This window comes from Ascaphus truei, chromosome 14, assembly GCF_040206685.1.
Source record: "Ascaphus truei isolate aAscTru1 chromosome 14, aAscTru1.hap1, whole genome shotgun sequence".
NCBI lineage: Eukaryota > Metazoa > Chordata > Amphibia > Anura > Ascaphidae > Ascaphus > Ascaphus truei.
Window position 1 is genome coordinate 2063267 of NC_134496.1, and position 22575 is coordinate 2085841.

At 42.8% G+C, this 22575-nt stretch overlaps 1 protein-coding gene across 4 annotated transcripts in view; it reads right to left on the reverse strand.

The window, feature by feature from the left end:
• Positions 1 to 22575, reverse strand: part of ATG4B (autophagy related 4B cysteine peptidase) — a 60292-nt gene that overhangs the window by 27698 nt on the left and 10019 nt on the right. For 3 of the 4 annotated variants that reach the window (XM_075569505.1, XM_075569506.1, XM_075569507.1), the window contains 8 exons: positions 21978 to 22076; positions 20467 to 20565; positions 18864 to 18936; positions 18633 to 18712; positions 18168 to 18340; positions 17248 to 17326; positions 15792 to 15937; positions 15658 to 15714 (listed from right to left, as the gene is read on the reverse strand). In XM_075569505.1, coding sequence (XP_075425620.1) covers positions 15658 to 15714; positions 15792 to 15937; positions 17248 to 17326; positions 18168 to 18340; positions 18633 to 18712; positions 18864 to 18936; positions 20467 to 20565; positions 21978 to 22076 — 806 coding nt within the window. Of the gene's footprint in view, positions 1 to 10489; positions 10568 to 15657; positions 15715 to 15791; positions 15938 to 17247; positions 17327 to 18167; positions 18341 to 18632; positions 18713 to 18863; positions 18937 to 20466; positions 20566 to 21977; positions 22077 to 22575 lie in introns of all 4 variants that reach the window. The other variant, XR_012787917.1, reaches the window with a different exon arrangement.

Here is a 22575-nt window from a genome sequence, read left to right on the forward strand (position 1 = left end):
GGAAGGATGTGGCCTTAATTTTGCAGTTTTTAATTTCATCACTAAACCAAGAACAGGTTCAGATTAGGCTTATGGCCTTACAAAACAGAATTGCTTTAGACTATGTTTTAGCTTCAAAAGGAGGGGTATGTGTCCTAATTGAGGAACAATGTTGTGTTTTTATTCCAGATCAGAGTAGCAATGTACAGCATGAACTAGATGAAATACAAGAGATTCAAAAGAGGGTTACAAAGGGAAGTGACAGGTTATCACCCTTGGGGTTAGGTGAATGGCTTAGATCACTTGGAGCAAAAACTTTTGAATGCTTTGATGTGTGGGAGTGTTGTTTGTTGTCATATATGTGTGTGTGTCACGTGTTGCAGAGGTATGATCCACAAATTGCGACCCCCTCCTCCAATCTGATACCACTCTTTACAGATGCCAGAAACAGCAGTCCCTTGAAGAAAGAAGATGCCGATCACAGTTAGTCAACTCCAAAAGACATATTGGCCGCAGCGCCTTACGAGACTATGAGAGTGAAGGGCACGCGCCCTTGTCCTCTGAGTTGTCCCTGGACTATCATCATAAACTTAATTCTCAAAAGCTATGTTTTAAGAATAAAAAAGGAGGGAGTGACAAAGTGAGAATATAGACGTAAGGGGGAGGTCTGACATAACAGCACTGGGATCTAAGCAACCATTTTGAGTCAGCATCCATCTTAGGTGCCTGATATTGTCTATTGTCTGTATGAAAGTGGAATGAACGTTAGTTTAAAATACATTTTTTTCTTCTGAAGTTCCAATTGATATTGAGCGGTTCAGCTAAGCCAAAACCTTGAGAACAAGAGCAATGTGCCAATGTTATGAAAATACGAGACTGATAGGCACAGTGTCTCATTCCGAAGGTGGGGGGGCCATGAGTTCTGTATGTAGAGTAAAAGTCACCGGCTTGTATAAGGAATATTGCTGAATCATTTCATTTAGGCATCCCATAAATGTTATTAACTCGATGTGTTCATGTTCATATTTTGTTTACGTAGTGACGACACGCAACCTTGTATAGGGGGTGTGGGTTTAGTATTTTGTGTATAAATAAGGCCTGTATGCCACCATGTCGTTGGGAGGGTTTTATTTTGAAACTCTCCTCTGCGTGTGCACAGCACAAAGCAATAAACTTATTTGTCATTCTGCAAAATATATCCTCAGACTTGTGTTTTTATTCACAACTTTTACACCACTTTAGAAGGTCCCTCTTCTGACTATCACAGAGAAACAACTGTGACAAAAAAACTTGCATTTATTCCTGCATAAACTCTGTAGATGTCTCCTCTAAACTTAGGCTAAGGCCCCGCTCCCTCAGTCAGCGCGCCCGCACTGCAGACAGGCGGGGCGCTGACAGACAGAGACCGCGATATGCGGTCTGTAGGGAGCGGGAGCCGGGGCTGGAGTGGGAGGGGGGGGCGTGGTTTAAGCGGAGGGACCCGCTACCCCCCCTCCTCGGGCTCGGGAGATGCTGCGGGCTCACACACCGACACTCATGCACACACACACACACACACACACACACAGAGGCAGGCACTCATACACATATACACACACACACACACAGACAGGCACTCAGACACACACATACACACACAGACAGGCACTCACGCTGCTTTCCCTCCACACTCCTCCCCGCTCCCCGAAGCCTCCCCTTCTCCCGAAGCCTCCCCTCCTCATTGGCTCACAGCCACACCACGTGACGCGTCGACGCTAGGGATTACAATTCTCTTGAATCCCCTAGCGGCTGACGCGTCACAGCGTGTAGTGAGCTGTGCAGCCAGGGGGGATTTCCCTGCTAGTGGGGAACGCTCGTGTGGCCGCCCGTGCCGCCGGGCGCAGCGGGTCCCAGCCCTAAGGACTCACCCGGTTTTAGGAAGCGTGTTCTATGCTGCAGAGTGCTTACATTTTTGGAGTCCGGCGCTCCCTCGCCTCTCTGACATCGTCAGTTTGGTCAATCAGAGCGCTGAAGGCATTGCTGCACAGCCGTGCTTGTGCCTGGGTGTGGAGAGCGAGCGCAATACTACAAGCCCGCGCTATTCAACCACATGGGACACCATGCCAAAAAAAAAGGGTATGTCCCAGCATCAGCCGTTACCGCAGTGTACTAAGACGCATCTGTGGTCTGCCTGGTCGCATTGGGTCTCCGAACAGCAAGCCCCGCGTATACGTCGGAGCAGAGGGGCTGACAACCCCCTAGATTAAATGCACCAGCTTCAGTCTGGTGTGTCCTTTAAAAAATAACATACTCCTAGCTGTAGGACAGGGGGGAAAAAAAGACTGCAGGTAGGAGGGGCCTTTTATGGTACTACCTGCAGAATTCAATTTCCTGTCCTACTCAAGCTAAGGATGGACTTAACCCTACTGTGCCCACTGCTATGGGGGAACCGTTAATCATGGCATCAAGTATAGATAATGCTATAAAAATCAATACTAAACAACTACTAGACTGAGATTAATTTGAAATGAAAAAAATGCTTGCATGGCTTTACAGCCAAAATGCGCACCAGCTGATCCAAATTATATTTATTAAATCTGTACTACATAATTATTTATTTTTTTAGTAAATACAGGCCTCTACTCTATCTTTTTACCAGCAACAAACTTCTATAGGGAGGAGCGCGGTAATATGTACAGTCTCTCACTAATATTAGACCAATCCTTTTCCTTGCTGCATACTCCATAAGGGCATTTTATTATAGTGTCACTGAAACGTCATAGGGGTAGGTTTACTAGCTCATCTGCTTTACCTAGCAGATCCTTGGAGGTGTCTGTCTCCTCCCTTCAGGACAGAGCCCCTACCAATTTTCCACTTAGTACAGGTATAATACACCTCAGTGCCAGTCTGCAAGAGTAGGTGAATGTATAAGGCTGACAGAAAAATATGTTAGTTTTATTATATTCACACCAGGGAATTTGTGCACCCACAGTTTACTGTACCTCAATAGTAAGGTAACTATGATACTGACTTTGGAAAACTTTTAATTGCACTATTCACAAAAGCATATGCTTTATTTAACCCCTTCAGGGCTTTCTCCCCAGTCCATGGGACAATAATTACATATATTCAGTGTAGGTACCTGCAAATTCGGTTATGCCTTGACGTGGCTGCAGGCTTATAACGCTTTGGCCAAAGGTTTTAACTACATAACCCTTATTCATGAGATCACTATTACATTTTAGCCTAATTGCTGGAGCGCAGGAATCGTTCCTTTTTTTTTTCTCCACTTAAGGGTGCATCGCAATACTTTAGTCAGTTTAAGAACAACTACAATTAAATACACAAGAGACAGACCTGAAAAGCCAGAGAGTTAGAACACATAGCTGCATTAAATGAACAAAGGTTATACACTCAATTTACGGACAGTGAGAGATCTGATTATCAGCTTATGTAAAATGTACAGACAGGGTTAAAATGGTGTTAGAAGAGGCAGAATAGGCCTGCAATGTGCTGTGTTAGAAGAGGTAGGATAGGCCTGCAATGTGTTAGAAGATGCCCTGCCTCAAGAAGCTTACAATCTATAGGCAGGGTAGGTTGAAACATTGGGTACAGAGGATGAGTGGGCTGGTGAGTTTCAGAATGCAATAGAACAGCTGTAGTATTACCAAACAACAGAAAATGGCAGTAAACGGTGACACCCTTTGGCTGACGCCTTTGGGGACTCAGGTGTTATGTCCCAGAGATTAATTTGTACAAAATGAACAAAGCAGCATAGCAGCACACAGACCTACAGAGGACCATGGGGCTATGCATTAAGATACATTTTAAACTTAATGGACACAAACTGCATAATCATCTTTACGCCAACGTTTTGCTCCAAGATTTGTGCGGTGCGAGTCAGCTTGTGATTTAGGGAGCGTGAATAGGAGTTGCTGAATGCAGAAATGAAAATGATATTGATCAAATCTGATTATTATTTTTTTTCATTGCATTTAAAAAAACAAAAATCTCCCAAATGAGTGAGGGTAACATTTTCTAGCCAACAATTTGTGTAGAATGTAGGAAACCGCTTACATTTGATGCAAACAGAAAATGCATCAAAACAAGCTTCTATTCACACTTTGTGTTGATACATCGCCTGTTTAGTAGTCTTACAAACCTGTTCTAAGGATGCTTGGGCAAGAAGCGGCACAAGAAATGGCCAGAGATTTTAGTAGAATGTGATTTAATACATAATAATGACCCCTTTCCATCGGCTTTATATGCTTGTTTGATGCATGTAGTGATCACTCTGAAACAGAAGGAATGCACACAGCAATACCTTTCGTCAACCCTGAAAATGATATGAAGTCTCTGATTTCCCGAGTTCTTTGGACATACATTTTTAATGCTGTGACCAAATTCAGACAATGGATATGTACCATTTTCTTCTTAAATTGGTGACCCAACAGTGGGATTCCAGAACCTGACCTTTTGCTGCATGCCCCTTTGATTCTTCCTTTGTCCGTACCTGTACTAACCCAAACCCTAAATAAGGGATTACAGAAATTGTACTTTTGTGTAAATGAGCGGCAATGACTGCTATAATCATTGTAAATCTTTTTGAAGCGGTTGCTATTCTAAAATGGCAAACTTGTAAATTGATAATGCAGATTTTATACACAGAATTTCAGAAATGGTTGATGATCTCAGAAGATGGGAACATGTGTCTTTTACATCTATGCAGGCCAAATAAATTTATTACGGGCATCACCGATGCTAGTGATTCAATTTCGATTGTCTGACTCTTAATATACAATTGATGCAACACCTCCCTCAATCCTCTTGTGTGCTTTGGTACTATTTATACAGTTGAATGTCCAGGTCTCCTAGCACTGGATTGATTACAAGATCTTCTCAGGAACGTGGCATAGTAATAAATAATAGTGCAGCTTCTAGTGGCTCCTTGGGAATTTGTAAACAAGTTGTATGCTGGGTATATTGTGAAGAAAATGGGCGTAAGCACATTAATAAAGGCAGTGTGGGGGCGTGGCCAAGACACCATGCTGTGAAGACGTGTGTCAGGAGAGCTCCGTCTTCAAAAGCTCCTAAAAAGCGGACTTAAAGGGTGAAAAACCCCTATAAATACATTTTTAAGTGGAGGAAAACCCTCTCTACCTAAGAGCAGGACCCATAGCGGTTAAACCAGGGACAAATTGTTGCTTGTTGGCAAATGGACACGAGCCCCGCAAGTGCAGCCGTGATCGACAAAATGGCTGCCTAGTGCCGATACCCACAGAGGGATGGGGGTGGGGAACCGAGGTGGAGGGCAGCCCATCTAGAGCTGCAAAGGAGTGGGGGTAAGCTGCTTGGCCCAATAATCCCAGGAGGTCGCCTTCCGGCGTCCCCACAGTGATGGGGGGGACTGAGGCTACCGGTGGGGCCTGCGGTGATGGCGCGGGGCTTCGGTGCGGCTGGAGGCTAACTAAAATGGCCGCCATGGCGCTGTAGCTGCACGCCGCGCTTACCTCTCCCGGCCGGCAGTAAATCCGATCAGCGCGCTTTCCCGCTATCCCCCCCTACCTTCCTGTGCTACCTTCCACCTGTCTGTACCGTCGCTGCGAGGAGGGGGGCTGAGAACAGCTGCTGCCCGGATCGGAGCTGTCTGGCTCCCTGCGTTTTAGCCTGCGTGTCGGCCAAATCCAAGATGGCCGCCGCAGGTTGGATTTAAAGGTACATCTCCCCCCAGGAACATAAATAAATAAACACCAAAACACAAAAAACAACCAGAAAAGGGGAAGGGGGAAACACAAATTGGATGTGCCCCCAAAAGAATTCACTTAAATGCACACCACCCAAGTATAAAAATTAACTTTTAATAAATCCTTAAAACATATATTACCAAAGTAACGTGTAATGTGAATTAAAAATGTATTAAATCGTGGCTATCAAGCAACCGTGTCATTAGTTAATCATACTACCCCAGTATCAATTGATACGATGGGATGTTGAAGACAGGGAATGCTATGAGTAGGGTATAAAACCCCTCTGGGGTAGCGGTAAGACCAAATATAGAGTGTTATATAATTATATACAGGCAAGTGGCCACAGGATTAAATATCCTAATGCTGCTAAATATAGCCCCCTGCACATTTACATGGAGATTGGTCTAAGTAATAACGCTGGTATGTGATGGTATAATAGCTGTATTGTGAAGCTTCCAAATACCGCAGTAGTGGCTTAAATACACAGCAATATAATATGAAGACGCCTCACATTAATTAAGTAATGTGAGGCGTCTTCATATTATATTGCTGTGTATTTAAGCCACTACTGCGGTATTTGGAAGCTTCACAATACAGCTATTATACCATCACATACCAGCGTTATTACTTAGACCAATCTCCATGTAAATGTGCAGGGGGCTATATTTAGCAGCATTAGGATATTTAATCCTGTGGCCACTTGCCTGTATATAATTATATAACACTCTATATTTGGTCTTACCGCTACCCCAGAGGGGTTTTATACCCTACTCATAGCATTCCCTGTCTTCAACATCCCATCGTATCAATTGATACTGGGGTAGTATGATTAACTAATGACACGGTTGCTTGATAGCCACGATTTAATACCTTTTTAATTCACATTACACGTTACTTTGGTAATATATGTTTTAAGGATTTATTAAAAGTTAATTTTTATACTTGGGTGGTGTGCATTTAAGTGAATTCTTTTGGGGGCACATCCAATTTGTGTTTCCCCCTTCCCCTTTTCTGATTCACTTTCAGTTCACAGTTTGCACCCACCCCTTGATTACCTCACCTATGTATTTAAACACTTTATTCAATTAGTATGGTCCTGTGATCACTCCCCACTCTTTGTTGTTTCGACAAAAAACAACTAGCCTGCAGAAGGGGACCCAGCTAGGAGCCCAGAGGTAACAATCTAATCAAGAGACTTGGAAGATACCCCACTGCTTAACCGTCTGTACACCACGGGCACCACAGGAGCATTAAAGCTTGATTCCAGACGCTGCACAGACGAGCACATGCACGCTCCCTTCGAGTCAGTCCCCAATGAAGAAATCAAGCCCTACCTCAACAGACTATTCCAGAGTATCCTCCCAGAAGCCACCAACGCTAAGCTGGAACTGGACAGAGCCCACAGAATATACAGACCGAAAGAATTCGAAAACAGAGGGCCCAGAGATATAATTACAAGGCTCCACTATTACGCCACCAAAGAGGAAATATTCAACAAGGTCAGAAACCTAGACAAGATCACCTTTGAAAATGCGGAACTACAGATCTTCTCAGACCTTGCACCAACAACAGTCGCCAAAAGACGCGAACTCAGAGAAATCACAAGATACCTGAGAAGTAAGGACGTCAGGTACAGATGGGGCTTTCCCTTCCGCCTCCAAGCTTCGCACAAGGGAAAACAAGCCACCTTAAGAACCCCAGAGGAAGGACCGGAGTTCATATCTGCGTTGGGCCTAGAGATTCCAGAGGGATTAAAGAGCGTCACAGCGAGGACACGCCCACAGCCGGGACGAGAAAGATGGTCCAGAGTGCCAAGGAATTGAAGATAACCTACCATGCCCCAAACACTGAGGCTAGACAACCTGAACTTGACAAAGCTCTGAGATCATAGGAGAGACAGGCTCATCCCACTTGGTGCCCCCACCCCGGACTTTCTATGCCAGTTCAAATAGAAGGCTGCAAGCAACGGGGGGCACGAGGGAGAGAAAAAGAGAGTAGAACAACTGAACACTTGATAGAAGTAGGAATAAGTCATTATTATTCCTCTAAAGACTTTGTTTAGCTTCACTAACAATATAACCGTGCCCCATCTTACGTTATGATTGTTCCGAAAGTTTGACTGTTGTGTTTTATCTCTTTATATATGTATTCTAGTTCCAGTTTGTCTCACTAGAAAGGAAGGTCACCCAACAAACCGGACCACCGACGTGGGTCCAAGCAGAGACGTTGACCATATACGTTCGCAACCTTTCAGACTGCAAGTACCACATTGCACCCCACACACATACCCTTCACTTTTTCTTGACTCTGCATGTCCCAAACAACCAAAAAGCAGAGTCATAGGCCCAAAGCAACAGAGGGCCCTACCCCATACCAGGTTAAAACCCCCCAAGGTTATTTTAGTTCAACCCCACACCGCCCCTCCCCCCCATCAATACACACTTGTATACATCCAAAGTGACACAATCACCAAACAAGCTAAAAGACTATCTAGGCAACCCATAAACCCCCAATGGATACCCAATAACAAAAAGATGTCCGCAGCGATTATATACGCAAGATATCCTACACAAGTACATGGCTAAATTACTAAAACTAAATACCCAGAATGTAAAAGGACTAAACTCACCCATGAAAAGGAGACTACTGTTTAGGGATCTCAAAGCTAGGCAAAGCGATATACATATGATCCAGGAAACACACCTAAATAGAGAAGATATGGCCCGGTTAAGAGACAGGAATTTCCACCAAATATTCCACTCACCAGCGATAGATAAAAAAGCAGGAGTAGCCATCCTGATTAGAACCAGCGTCCCCTTTTAAGTAGAAAAAATAAAAAGAGATAAGATCGGCAGAATGCTAATTGTCTCAGGCAAACTGGGCACAGCTGAACTAGCGCTAGTATGCCTATACGCATAGGCATCCTATAGTATGCCTAATACCGACCAGGAGAGCTTCATCAACAAGGCCTTCGACATAATAAACCAGAACAAGAAGGGCTACTTAATAATTGGAGGTGATCTCAGCACAGTTATAGATTACACTAAAGATAAGGCGAGACTCACGAGCAAAGAGCACCACTCGAGATTGAGGAGCTCAATCGCCCTTAAACAAAACATAAAAACGAGCGGGTTGGTCGACTCTAGGAGATTAATGAACCCCATAACCAAAGGTTTTACCATCTATTCGGCCCCGCATAGGCAATGCACCCGCATTGACTATATCCTTATATCTAGAGAATTGGTTGGCCGGATAACAAAAGCAGATATAGACAATATAACATGGTCAGACCATGCCCCGGTATCATTAACCATAAGAGACATGCACCAGAGGCCAACAGGCACACTCTGGCATATGAATGACCTCCTACTCAGGATCCCAAAAACCAAAAAAGCGATAGAAACCGCCATGCGAGATTATTTCTCACTAAACGACAACGGCCAAGTTAGCAACTGCACGCTATGGGCAGCGCATAAAGCCACTCTAAGGGGCAAGGTAATCAGCATGGCCTCTTATAGGAAAAGGGAGAAAATAAAGAGGAGATATAGAAATAACGAAGAGATTTATCAACAAAATCCAACTGATACCGTTAGAGCCACGATTGATAAAGATAGATCAGAACTCAAAGGTATACTGATAGAACATAGTAGAAAAGAATGGTGGAGCACTGCTTGGAAAAATAAAGGTCTGGAGGCTAATAGCAAAATTAAAAATGCTTTATTCTAATGCATAAGTAGACAGAGCTACAAAAAATCAGGTTCTCTAACGCGTTTCGCGCTGTCGTAGCGCTTTATCAAAGATTTTTGATAAAGCGCTACGACAGCGCGAAACGCGTTAGAGAACCTGTTTTTTGTATCTCTGTCTACTTATGCATTAGAATAAAGCATTTTTAATTTTGCTATTAGCCTCCAGCCCTTTATTTTTCCAAGCAGTACTCCACCATTCTTTTCTACTGTGATTTACCATTACCGGAAGGAGGCACGCTGCATTTTCCAGGACATGTACTAACCGTGAGTGAACTATTCTTTTCAATATTATGCAGATTGTATATATTACTAGGCGATTTATCTGCTCAAGCCTAGGGATTTAGGTGTCTTGCTCCCATTAGTGGGTGTGTGGTGGGCTCTCTTTGTTGAGTGCTCATTGCACACACTCACTGTGGGGCTCTTCACCCCTTATTTGTTATCCCACACTATGGCTACAAGGTGAGCATCTAAGCCTATATACTGCACATTTATTTTCACTGAAGATATACTCTTTCCTGGACTGTATGCTATATTGCAATCATCATCCGGATATTGGAAGCACCTATCGGGGATTCATTTCCCATCTCTACTGTATACTGATAGAAGATACAGAGAAAGCAATGGAGGTGGACAAATCAGACCTTTTACGAAAAAGGCAACAAAGCAGACAGGCAACTGGCGGCCAAACTCCGAAATAAAACAGCGAGCCTCAATATATGTAGCATTAAAACCAACCAAAATAATTTAACTTACAACCCAGCCGAAATTAACAAAGAGTTTGTTCAATGCTACAGCGACCTATATAACCTGACAAACCCAGTCCGAGACAAAAGGGAGCTAGAAACAAAACTCGATGAATACATAAAAGGATCAAAATTAACCAAACTAGATAAATTAGAATCTGCCCATTTAGGAGCCCCAATAACATCCGAGGAGGTATCAGCAGCTATTAAATCCCTCAAGAACTCTAAAGTCCCGGGACCAGACGGGTTCACTAACTTCTATTACAAGAACTTTGAAAACATACTGAAACCATACCTAGTCCGATGGTTCAACAAGATTCTAGATGGTGAAGCCCCACCGAAAGAATCCTTAGAAGCCTCCATTATCGTCATACTAAAAGAAGGGAAAGATCCTGCGTTATGTTCTAGCTATAGGCCCATCTCTCTGATCAACACAGACATAAAACTATTCGCCTAAATTTTAGCAACGAGATTGAACAGAGTACTAAACACCCTGATCCACCCGGACCAGGTGGGGTTCACCCCAGAACGTCAAGCTTCCGATAACATTCGGAGAATAATTAACATCATCCACAACAGTAATGCGAACCAACGTCCCACCCTGATCCTGGGGCTAGATGCCGAGAAGGCTTTTCACGGAGTGGACTGGTCGTTTATGTTTCGAGTTTTCAGGGAGATGGACATACACGAAAACTTCATCATTGGCATTAAAGCGTTATACTCCAACCCAATAGCTACAGTACGTACCTCAGGCTACACTTCAGCACCATTTCAAGTCTCTAACGGCACTCTCACCTATGCTGTTTGCCATGTGCATTGAAGTATTAGCATCAAGGATTAGAGAGAACCAGGGGATAGAGGGAGTGCCTATAGGAAACAATATATACAAAGTATCCTTAATCGCGGACGATACTCTTCTTTCCCTGACTAACCCAGAAACTTCTCTAAAAAACCTATTTGATACATTAGACGAATTTGGCAAACTATCAAATTTCAATGTGAACCACACTAAATCAGAGGCTATAGGCCTACACATACCTAGAGAAACGGGAAGCGCACTAAAGAAAACATTCCCAATAAAATGGATGCCAGACAAAATGAGATATCTAGGAGTGTACATTACTAGACAATATGATGACATCTATAGAGCAAACTACCCAAGTCTTATTAAAAGCTTGAAAAAAGATCTAGAGGCCTGGTCAAGGTATCAGATATCCTGGTCGGGCAAGATTATATCAGTAAAAATGAACTTGCTACCCAGAATACTCTACTTATTCCAAGTGCTTCCAGTAACCGTCCCAATCTATGTAATAAGAGACCTGGAAAGAGCGATCACTAAATTCATCTAGAATGGGAGAAAACCCGGCATCAAGAAAAAATTGATGGTCCTCCCCCTGACCCGGGGAGGCCTGGGTCAACCAGACATAGCTAAATACTACGAAGCAGCCAGACTAAGCCCACTAATTTATTGGTCCGCAGCCCCAGGAAAAACACAGTGGGTGGACATAGAGAGGTCGGAAGCTGGGTATGAGGAACTCGCATCTCTCCTATGGGTAAATAAGGCAAATAGGCAGCCAAACTATAGAAATCATCCAGTCTTACTACACTCCTTGAATATCTGGGATAAAAACTGCAAACACAAGCTAATCTCCTCCATTCCATCGCCCCTAAAACCAATCAGATCTAACCCTGACTTCACCCCACCACATAACTCCAACATCTTTAAACAATGGGATAAGAAAGGACTATCCAAGCTAGGAGACATGCAAAGGGGAGGCAAGATCAAATCATTTATGGGGATAAGAGAGGAATACAATATTTCAAGTACACAAGTATTCCAATATATGCAGTTATATTATAATAATAATATAATAATTCACCAACTTTGAGAGTCTGTTCCAAAGGGGACACTACAACAGGGGGGCGATTGCCCAATTTTACCAGACACTATTGAAACAAAATGAGGGCTAAACAAGCAAAAACATATCGGACTGGGACCGCGATATTGGGAACCCCTTAGAAGAAGAGGACTGGGAAGAAATATACGAAAGGGTAGCCAAGGCCTCTCGGTGCTCAGCAATCAGGGAAACAAATCTGAAGGTCCTACACAGATGGTACTATACCCCAGCGCGCCTCCACACCTTTTTCCAACTAACCTCCCCTATGTGTTGGCGTAACTGCGGCCAAATAGGCACATATGGTGGTCTTGCCCTAAGATAATCCTTTTTTGGGGGAGAATCAGGCGGCTAATAGAAGGGGTAACAGGCCTGGACCTACCCTGGGCCAGAGAAACAGTGCTCCTACTAAAACCCAACGAGGGCCTAGAGAGAAAAATAGACTATTTGATAACACAGATCCTATCAGCAGCCAAAACACTAATAGCAAAACACTGGAAACAGAACGACCCCCCCTCTATCACCGAGGTTTCACACAAGATAAACTATATAATGACAATGGAGAGACTCACAAGTCTGATTCATGACCGGCACCACACCTTCCTGACAACATGGGATCCGTGGGAGACATACATTTGGAAAAACCCAATAGGACCGACGAAATAAGGTAATCGTTATTGGGTAAACTGACTTTGTTCTGATTAAAGATCTTTCAAGTGTAATTGTATCCACGCTTCCTGCGAGGAGCGTATGATGGATGATACCCTACCACCCCCTCCCCCCCACACCTCCTTACTTTCTGTACCCTCTCCCCACCCCTCCCCCCTCTCTTTTGTTTTCAGTTTGGAAAAACAATAAAAAATACAAGTTAAAAAAAATAAAATAAAGGCAGTGTGCTCAGCTGGTTACCCCTATTTCGTATGGGGAAAAAGGGGTTAATTTTTCATGCACTGTACATGTCTTATTTCTCCCTCTGTCCCTTGTTGTCCCCATTTAGCAGGATGAGGTTTTTTTTTCTCCTGTCATTAAAATGCACACAAGAAACAAATGTTTTGACACCTGGTTCACTTGCCTATGCAAGCTTCAAAAGCAACATGCTGGGCTCACGCCTGTAAGTCTCTCTGGAAGTTACATATCAAAAGACCCAGCGTCCAGTGGGTGTGAATTGGCCAGATGGATGCTAAATAGGAAATCCTGTTGACCATTGGTGCTAGCTCACATCCTGAGTCCCCCCTTCCAGCCTGAGAGGGGCCAGGTAAAGAGGGGAGTGCACCTATGCTAAGTAGCCAAGGTAGCATTGTCGCACATGCTCTGTGTGAACAGGAAATCCCTAGTGCCCACTCTCCAAACTGTGGGCAAGTAGAGGATTGGGGAATGAGAACTTTCCCACGAGAAGGGATTGGGTGGGTATGTTGGTGATAGGCTTCCAAACCCTATATACATCCCACCCAGGCTATCCCCATTGTCTTTCGTTTTTCATTCTACCATGTGAGCGGATTTCCAACATGCTTCTAATAGCGGAGAAGAGCAGCAGCACATTCCTGGAACGCAAAGAGTCTTATTACATCGGAACCAAGGACAAAACTCTGCGTTAGGACACTGTGATTGCTGGGGATTATCTGATTAACCCCAACGGACCAGAAAAGACTTTGCACATTCAGAAGGATTGGGCTGGCAATTTATGCCCTTGCAAAAGGACTACATTTTAAAAGACAATCCTCGTGTGTTTGCCTATCAAGGGAATAAATCTCAGTTTATTTTGCTCAACTTGTTCTGCTCAATTGGGATCCACAAAATATAAATTTGTTAATAAGTGCGTCCATCGTGACATATATATATATAACCACGAAATTATTTCAAGAACCCATTTGTCGTAGTCTGGGTTCACTGATCCTTGCACAATGTTAGCCTGCCTTGTTGTGTTAGTAGCTTTTCATTTTCCAGGGACAGAACATAAGTCATTGTCTGATGGTCCAAATGAAAAATGAGAGACTTGGTCTAAAGAGGATTAGGATCTTCTCTTCTATTAATGTCAGAAGCATAGATGACTTCAACAGAGAAGAAATCTGCCATTTGAGATCAACACAATTTGCATGTTAAATGCTTTGCAAGGTGCCTTTTACATTTTGGTTGGAACAGACTTACGGCTACGGTCTCTTGCGTCCTCTCCGAACAGGTCTCTAAACAATTAAAACCAAGCAAGCAGGCCCCAAATAAATAAAAAAATTAGATAAACCACGCCTTCAGTGAACAAAAAAATTATGTGAATAACCGAATAGGTTTCTTGACTCAGAAGGGAGGATCCATGTAGTGATAGCAATACATCTGCAACCAACTTACATGCAGAAAGCCTTTTACTCTCACGATCCATATCAGTAGCTGACAGAATAAGATCCGCTGCTACCCGAGATCCAGTACTAGAACGCTGCAGCCTCCTGCTACACGCTTCTTTCTGTGTGTACGTGAACAAAAACTACTGTCTCAAACACTCCTTCCCGCTGCAAGCACAGATACATGGAACTTCAGGTCAACTTGTCTGGAGGGCTGACGGATGGCCCATACCTGGAGCAAAAAATGCTCCTTCCCAAATAAAACAACCTCTTCTTCCAAGGCAAAGTAAGGAAAACTGGTTCCCGAGAGCAAGAGAAGTCTAATTAAAGAATGGAATTGGAAGTTCTACCTTCATCTCCTGAAGGAGGGAATTAACGTTATCAGTACCTGCGGTAATAGGAGGGGGAACAGAGAGAGGAGAGAGAGAGAACGATGACTCCCTATATCAGAGACTCAAAGACAAACATTGAGAATAAGAGTTGTGCAAATTGTGATAAAGACTTTTGAGCACCTAAAAACAATGGGAGCTTTAAACACATTAGGATCAAAAAGGAATTGTTGAGTATTAGAACCAATAAAGATTTTTTTTTTATACCGTCTTTGAGATACACTGCTGTGCTCATCTTCATGATTTACAGCAGCAGGAAAGTAACATGATGCAGCCACATCACTCAAGTAATCAGTGTGATTGTGTGATATTGTTAGAGGAGCCAGTAGAAATGTGTTGCTAGCGCCCTCTAGGTCTGATAGCAATAAATGCACTGCGATGTATTTTGATACCATTTGCAGCCAGTGGGAAATTATAAGCAGACGTTAAAATGTGGGAGTGGGAGTTAAAAATAAATGTCACATTAAACCCAATTCTAAACCTATCCCCTGAGCTCAGTCAATAAGAGTAATAGAGAAGGACAGAAATACCCAAGAAATGGGTTAGAGTTCAATCAACAGACGGAAGATTTGGGGATCATTTTGCATGTTATTCAATGAGGAGTCTATATATGAAGGCAATTTGGCTTTTACATTAATATAGCTTTGTGAGTGTATTCCATAAAACAAATATTATAATGGGATGTTTCAAATATTCATTGTAAAACAGGTGTTAGTTGGTGTAAACCTCCCTGGCTAGCAATGTAGTAATTTAACATATCCCAAACGGCAGTTCTTTCTGTTTGCAGCTATCACGTATCAGGTACTACAGAAGGTTTTGGTACTTAGGATCTTCTAAATGTGCACCAACCTTTTTAATGTGTTGGCACCAGTCCTCAAAGTCTTCTTCCGAGCTGCAGAAGAAGCCCTAAAAAGGAAGAGAAGGAGTTCAACATGAAGCAAAGATCAACGGCTCTCCCTCTGCGGCTGCGAGATCACACTCACCACTGCGATTGAGGGGTCAATCTCTGACACATGCATTCGGCAGGGAGGGTGCTGACAGTGAAAGCTCTCGTCTGGGATAAAACTGCACTCACTGGGCTCCACTGCTGGCTGTGCAGTGTGGGGGTCCAGATAAATCAGCTCCTCTCCTGGAAGAGGCAAAAGAGATGAGCAGTGAAGTTATCATTGTACATGAAGGAAGTGACACGGATCATAATGCTCTGCTTAGCAGAACTCGCAGGACAAATGTACATGCATTGTGCAGTGAACTTTTAGAATGAATACTGAATACTCCATTCGCATATGATTGAAGGCAGAGATTAGTTCATATTTTAATTTTACATTTTATTTTTTTAACTATAAAACATATTTATACTACGGTAAATTCATAGAATTAGTTGAATGTTTTATGCAATAAAATGTTGCAGGAAACCAGTTCCTCAGAAAATCCCCTCCACTTCCAAGAACTACATAGTTACATATAGATACATAGTAGATGAGGTTGAAAAAAGACTTCCATCCATCAAGTTCAACCTATGCTAAATTTAGACAACAGATACTTTATCCTATATCTATACTTATTGATCCAGAGGAAGGCAAACAAAAAACCCCATTGAGGGGAAAAATTAATTCCTTCCTGACTTCAAGAATTGGCAATCGGATTAATCCCTGGATCAACATCCTTCCCATGTATACTTATTTGGTATATCCCTGTATACCTTTCCCATCTAAAAAGATGTCCAACCTTTTTTGAACAAATCTATTGTATCTGCCATCACAATCTCCATGGGTAATGAATTCCACATTTTAACTGCCCTTACTGTAAAGAACCCTTTCCTTTGTTGCTGGTGAAATTTCCTTTCCTCCAACCTAAAGGGATGGCCCGAGTCCTTTGTACTGCCCGTGGGATGAATAGTTCTTTTGAAAGTTCCTTGTATTGTCCCCGAATATATTTGTATAGTTATCATATCCCCTCTTAGACGCCTCTTTTCTAATGTAAATAAATCTAATTTAGCTACCCTCTCCTCATAAATTAGATTGCCCATCCCCTTTATTAATTTGGTGGCTCTTCTCTGCACTCTCTCTAATTCCATAATGTCTTTTCTTAGAATTGGTGCCCAAAATTGTACTCCATATTCAAGGTGTGGCCTTACTAATGCTTTGTAAAGGGGCATAATTCTGTTTACTTCCCTTCCATCCATTGCCCGTTTGATGCAAGATAAGATCTTGTTTGCCTTTGCAGCTACTGCATGACACTGGGCACTATTGCTAAGCCTGCTGTCTACAAGCACTCCTAAATCCTTCTCCATCAAGGATTCCCCCAATATATCTCCATTTAATTTGTATGTCGCCTTTTTATTCTTGCATCCCAAATGCATAACCTTACATTTATCTGTATTAAACCTCATCTGCCATTTACCTGCCCACGTTTCCCTGGCACAGTCCAGCTTCCACTTACCCACATATCCTATGAAGTAGTGTGCGCTGTTAGGCCGTCCCCCAATAACTCCCAAAGACTGGGGTAGCATGAAGCAGTGCTGCAGGACAGTGAGATGCCACATTAGTTATTACACAGAAGGGTTCAAAAGGTGCAATCCCACATAACCAGACAAAAAATACACTTTTTAATAATCTAATTGGCTTTCTTAAGGACACCGAACCAAGGTAAGATTTGGCTGCTTTTGGTTCTTGGTCAATTACAAATTGCATTTCTTAGGGGCCTCCGAATGCGGAAATATTCCTTAATGAAGTGTTTCCATTCACCCTATCCCACACGGTCCTTATCAGAAAGCCTATAAAAGTAGAGGAGGACAACTCAGAGTGCAATGTGAACACACCGTGACATCTGATAGAAGAACTCAAACCCTCCCAAGTCTAAGCTCGCTATATTTACAAACTAACCTTTAAATATTTGAAACAAAATCAACTTATTGGAGTGTGGTAAAAACTTTTTTTAAAGTGTCAATCAGCCAGATGTATTCCCCGCCATTAGGTTCAGGGGAGACTCGCCTCTACAGCATTCATCAGAATGCCTCATTCAGAGCTCCCATTGTCCTTTTTGTAACCTCTGTGGATGCCACAGAACATAAACAGATTGCTGCCAGGGAAGCAGAAGACATGGTCGCAGCACACCTAGAACAGACTACATGTGTCATCATCCTCAGTATGAGAACACAGGTTGAATAAGGCTGGGAAAGGAGTTGTTCCAGGAGAACGAAGAGGGATTTAGTGGGAAACCTTAATACACTGCAGTCTGTTTGATATTTTAAGTATCACAAATGAAATGCCAAATTAATGGCTCTGGATCCAAAGGATCTCCCGATTTATTTTGTTTTATAATTAACTTTCTACATTTATTCAGATAACAGAAAAGGTTACCTTTAGTGTTTCAATATATGCTTCATTGATCTCACTTAATCCCAGTCGTAGTGGTATCAACAGCACCAGAGGCTTCCACTGTGTGACAGAGTTAGAGGCCCCAGCATGACCATTACACAGCGGCTCCGCCTCACAGCTCCCGGCATTTACTGCACCCATTCTGCACAACCTCCCTGCAGGACAGAAAGCAGCTCAATTATCCTACAGAGATCTATATTCCTATGCCATATAAACTTGTGTTAATGTTACTAATGGATGGGGCAACATTTCTGTCACTATCACTGTGCAGTGTGAGTGAGAGACATACGAGAGACCCTTGCCCCATCCGCTCTTTCACTTTACAGTCGGAAGACTCACCCCGTGTTTGAAGGGACACAGCTAATGAGTCACAGGTCCCCCCCCCCCCCCCCTTGACTAAAATCACTGCAGTGGGAGGAAACAAAATGTAATCATAACCATACTCACGTATCTCTTCAGTCACAACAGTGTTGTCCATAGCTATGTGAACAGCGAGAGAGCTCCACGTGTCAAACGCAGTCAGCTTCCTACCACAGAGGTAAAGAGGAGAACTTAGATCAGCAGAAAACGTGAAACAAAAGAAAGGGTCATAGAGGACCATTCAGTAAATATGATGGTAGATAATAGGAAGATGGAGTCCCGAGTGTGGGAGGAGACTCGCAGCCTTGTCTCACATACCTCAGCACTTGTGCCACTGTATTCGGGCCGTACCACTGTCCAATATATTTGCCTTCTCCGACTCCCATCTGGGCTGCAGCAACAAACACATAGGGCCATATTTACCACGCAATGCTACTCCATGAGACATTTTGTACTGGAAAACATCTTTCGGCCAATTCACGTGACTGGGCAGTAAGGGGCAATATATACTAAACCATGCTGTAACGCGTATAACGGCATAGCACTGCTTAGTAAACATGATCTATAGTATCACGGCATACAAACACTATACGGTGAGCCCTCACTACAACTCCTTTGCGCGCGCTCACACACACACACACTTATCAATTAGCCCTGATCATTTCAAAATCCCTACCGCTTTCTTTCCCCAGTCAGCTCCTGCATTTACCATAAATCTCTCGTCTATCCTTCAGCCAACGTATTATTCTTTAAACCCCTTGGACACCTTCTTCCAGAAGCTTAGCTTGTCTAGCAAGTCTCTTATATGGAAGTGTTAACGGATTTACTGAAATTGGGATCGTCTGCTGATACTCCAGGAGTTGATGTGACATGTCTTTAGTGACTCCAAGCTATACAGGGATCTTGTAAACTGCTGGATATTTAGCAATTATTTATATTAATCGTTCTGCTGAAGTCTGTGTTGTAGGCCTGTAGCTACCAAGTTCTTTTCTCCTTACACTTTTAAAAAGTAGAACAACATTTTCAGAACCACCCCTGTAAAAAGCAACTGGTTCATCAGGTCTGTTAGTGTAGTTTCCAGCACCTCCCCAAGCTATGACCCAATTCCTTTGTACACTTGCGATTTTGCAACAGGCTGCAGATGATGTACACTGTACAGTACCAAACACACAGCACTCAGCAACCCGCACAGTCCACACACAGCCTGATCTAAACATATACCATGCTTGTGACCTGCATGACTTAACTCTGATAGCGCCACTAAAGTCCAGCGTAAGTAAACTCTTTAGTGAATAAGTATTAGTGATGTAGAGAGTAGTAAGTTCGACCTATACACACACAGTAAACATCTTGCCTCTCTCTTGGTACTAACACACACAGTAGCAGCAGTGACAACTTACACACAACACATCTGTATACATATGTATGGAACACAAAAACAATACTCGCTCAACCTCTAGTTACTGTAGGTAGGTGCACAAAGGGTAAACATGAATTGAAACAAAAAAGAAAAATCACCTCAAAGCCGTGGTAATTTGAAAGGCCCCTAATCGCATGCACTCAATACCATCATGGGATAAATTAACGGAGAATCAGAATTATTAAAATAGTGGGGAATCACATATATACAATATATCTACATGTAGGTATCCATCCTACAGTGACTTGTTAGGATGTCAGTGATATTAAGCGAAGCCCCTGGAGAGAAGGATGACTCAACTATTCACAAAATAATTGAAGTGAGAGCTCAATTACAATGCCCCTGGGAAATGTGCAGTTTAATGCAGTGCCCCTAGGGAGAATAATCATTTGATAAAGCACATGTATAGATATATGCATACCTCTCACTGATCTTGTATTTAGTAGGTGCCCCTATATACACACATTCACTAACATTGTCTCGCACACATAGGCCTCTCACCAATCTGATGAATAGAGTAGTAACTATCCTTCTTGTCTAAAAAAGCCGTAAGGATGTTGAGATATTCCCCCTTTGGCTTCTGTTTCTCCCACCTCCAGTCTGAAAGCAAGGGAGACAGAGATAGGAATGGTATGGACAGTAACAACTCTTACACAGATCTGATCACACAGCTCTACAGGCACAAAAAACGCAATGGTAAGCTGTGGTAATGGTGGCGATTAACCCAAACAGCTTACTATTCACATGTTGGGGCCAGTGACTTGCTCAAGGTCACTAGGAATTGAACACTTTAAAGACCAAGCCAGTACCGTCAGGGACGTTATTATTCTTATATAGAGCAAACACTATGCTCAACATAGTTACAACAAATGCAATGTCAATACAAGGCAAGACTTCAAAAAGGAGAGCAATATGGGCGGCGTAGTCTGCCGAGAGCTCTTACAAGTTAAACAGCAATGAGGAATACAAATCCTAAAATATAACTACTGTACATGTAAATATATATGGCAGAGTAACTACATATCGCACCATTCTCATACAGTCCCATACTAACCAAGTAATGCTATTCCACAAGGCACCTTCCGATCCCAGAACACACCTTGCAGCCCGTAGGAGTAAATTAGCTATAATGTGTCTTCTGGCATAGAAGGTTTCTTATGGCAAAACACTGTTTAGTAAACATGGCGCCAAGTATGTATAAGTGCTACCTTATTTAGACAAGGGAACATGTGTTGTAGGTTATGATATCTTTTAATGGACAAGAGTAACGTGCACGAAGCTTCCAAAACCTCCTTCAAGTGCACATGAAGAGGCCTCTAAGATTTAAAACGCTCTGGAAACACTATTACATTAAACGCTCATGTTAGTCCATTAGAACTGGGCTCTTCAATTTGCTAGTGGGCCAACTGTACACCCAAAGGGCCCTGGAGTGTCACCCGGACTGCCGGTCCCTGACAATTTATTTGCAGTTGCTCAAACAACAAAGTGTAGTTTTGTCACCCTGAAACACACTATAAAGCCAAGGCGATAAAACTATACGCTCTCTAGATTGTAAACTCTCATGAGCAGGACCCTCATTACCTTTTTGTATCTGTTTGTGCATGTCTGTCCTCATTTGTACGTAATATACATAACTCTGTACCCCCAATGTACTCCGCTACGGAATATGTTGGGGCTTTACAAATAAACGATGATAATTTCTAAATTCTTAAATAATACTTACAAAATGTATGGATATTAACCTTTTTTAGATACCTGTATGTATAAAATTACATCACAGTTTATTTTATGCCCTTCTACTAATTATTTTTATATCTAGCACTTCAGTCCAACCCGGCCACTAGCTTTTCGCATGCTTTCTTGGGTGGTGAAGCCACCACTAAATGTACTTGTAAAGTTGCTTCTTCATGCCAGGGAATTTTTGAGCTCAGTTTATTTCGGGGGAGCTCAGAGCGTCCCTGGAACAGAAAGCGTATCACAGAACCACAGATCAGCGACACCTGAACTCTTACCTCGTCCCACGTGCCTGCAAATCAGAGCCTGAGCGAATATCATCTGCCCACAGCGCAGCATGCAGCCCCAGCCTGTGTCAGAGGTCGGCCCTGTACCTCCTGGACAGTAGGGATATAGGGGGTCAGACAAAGACACAGGTCTTTCATTACAGCCACTAATAGGAGTCCTTCACATTTGAGAACATGTTTGTGTATTTGTCCTAGTACTAGCCACTAAAGAACAAGGCTTTACCTGCCATTAACACACCGGCTGTAGGAGCGGATTCACCTGGGGCTTTTAACCCAGACGGGACATCGGTGCCCAGCAGTCTGATTTTAGTGTCAAATTAAACAAAAAAAAGATATCCTGGGAACTGGGGAATCTCAGAGCTAGGAATATCATGGTTCAGATCCAAGGTACAAATACTTGTAGAGAAAAAGAACCCCAACGGAGAGCACTCAACAGTGCACAAAAACAGTGAAGGAGGTAGTGTAGGATGCAATGTGTATATTGAGTAAATTAAAATATCATTTATTGGAGTCTTAACTCAATTAAAATAAAGCGGACACTAAGTACCAGGGTGATATGTGCTAGTAGGCCAAAAAAGCGCAGCGAAAA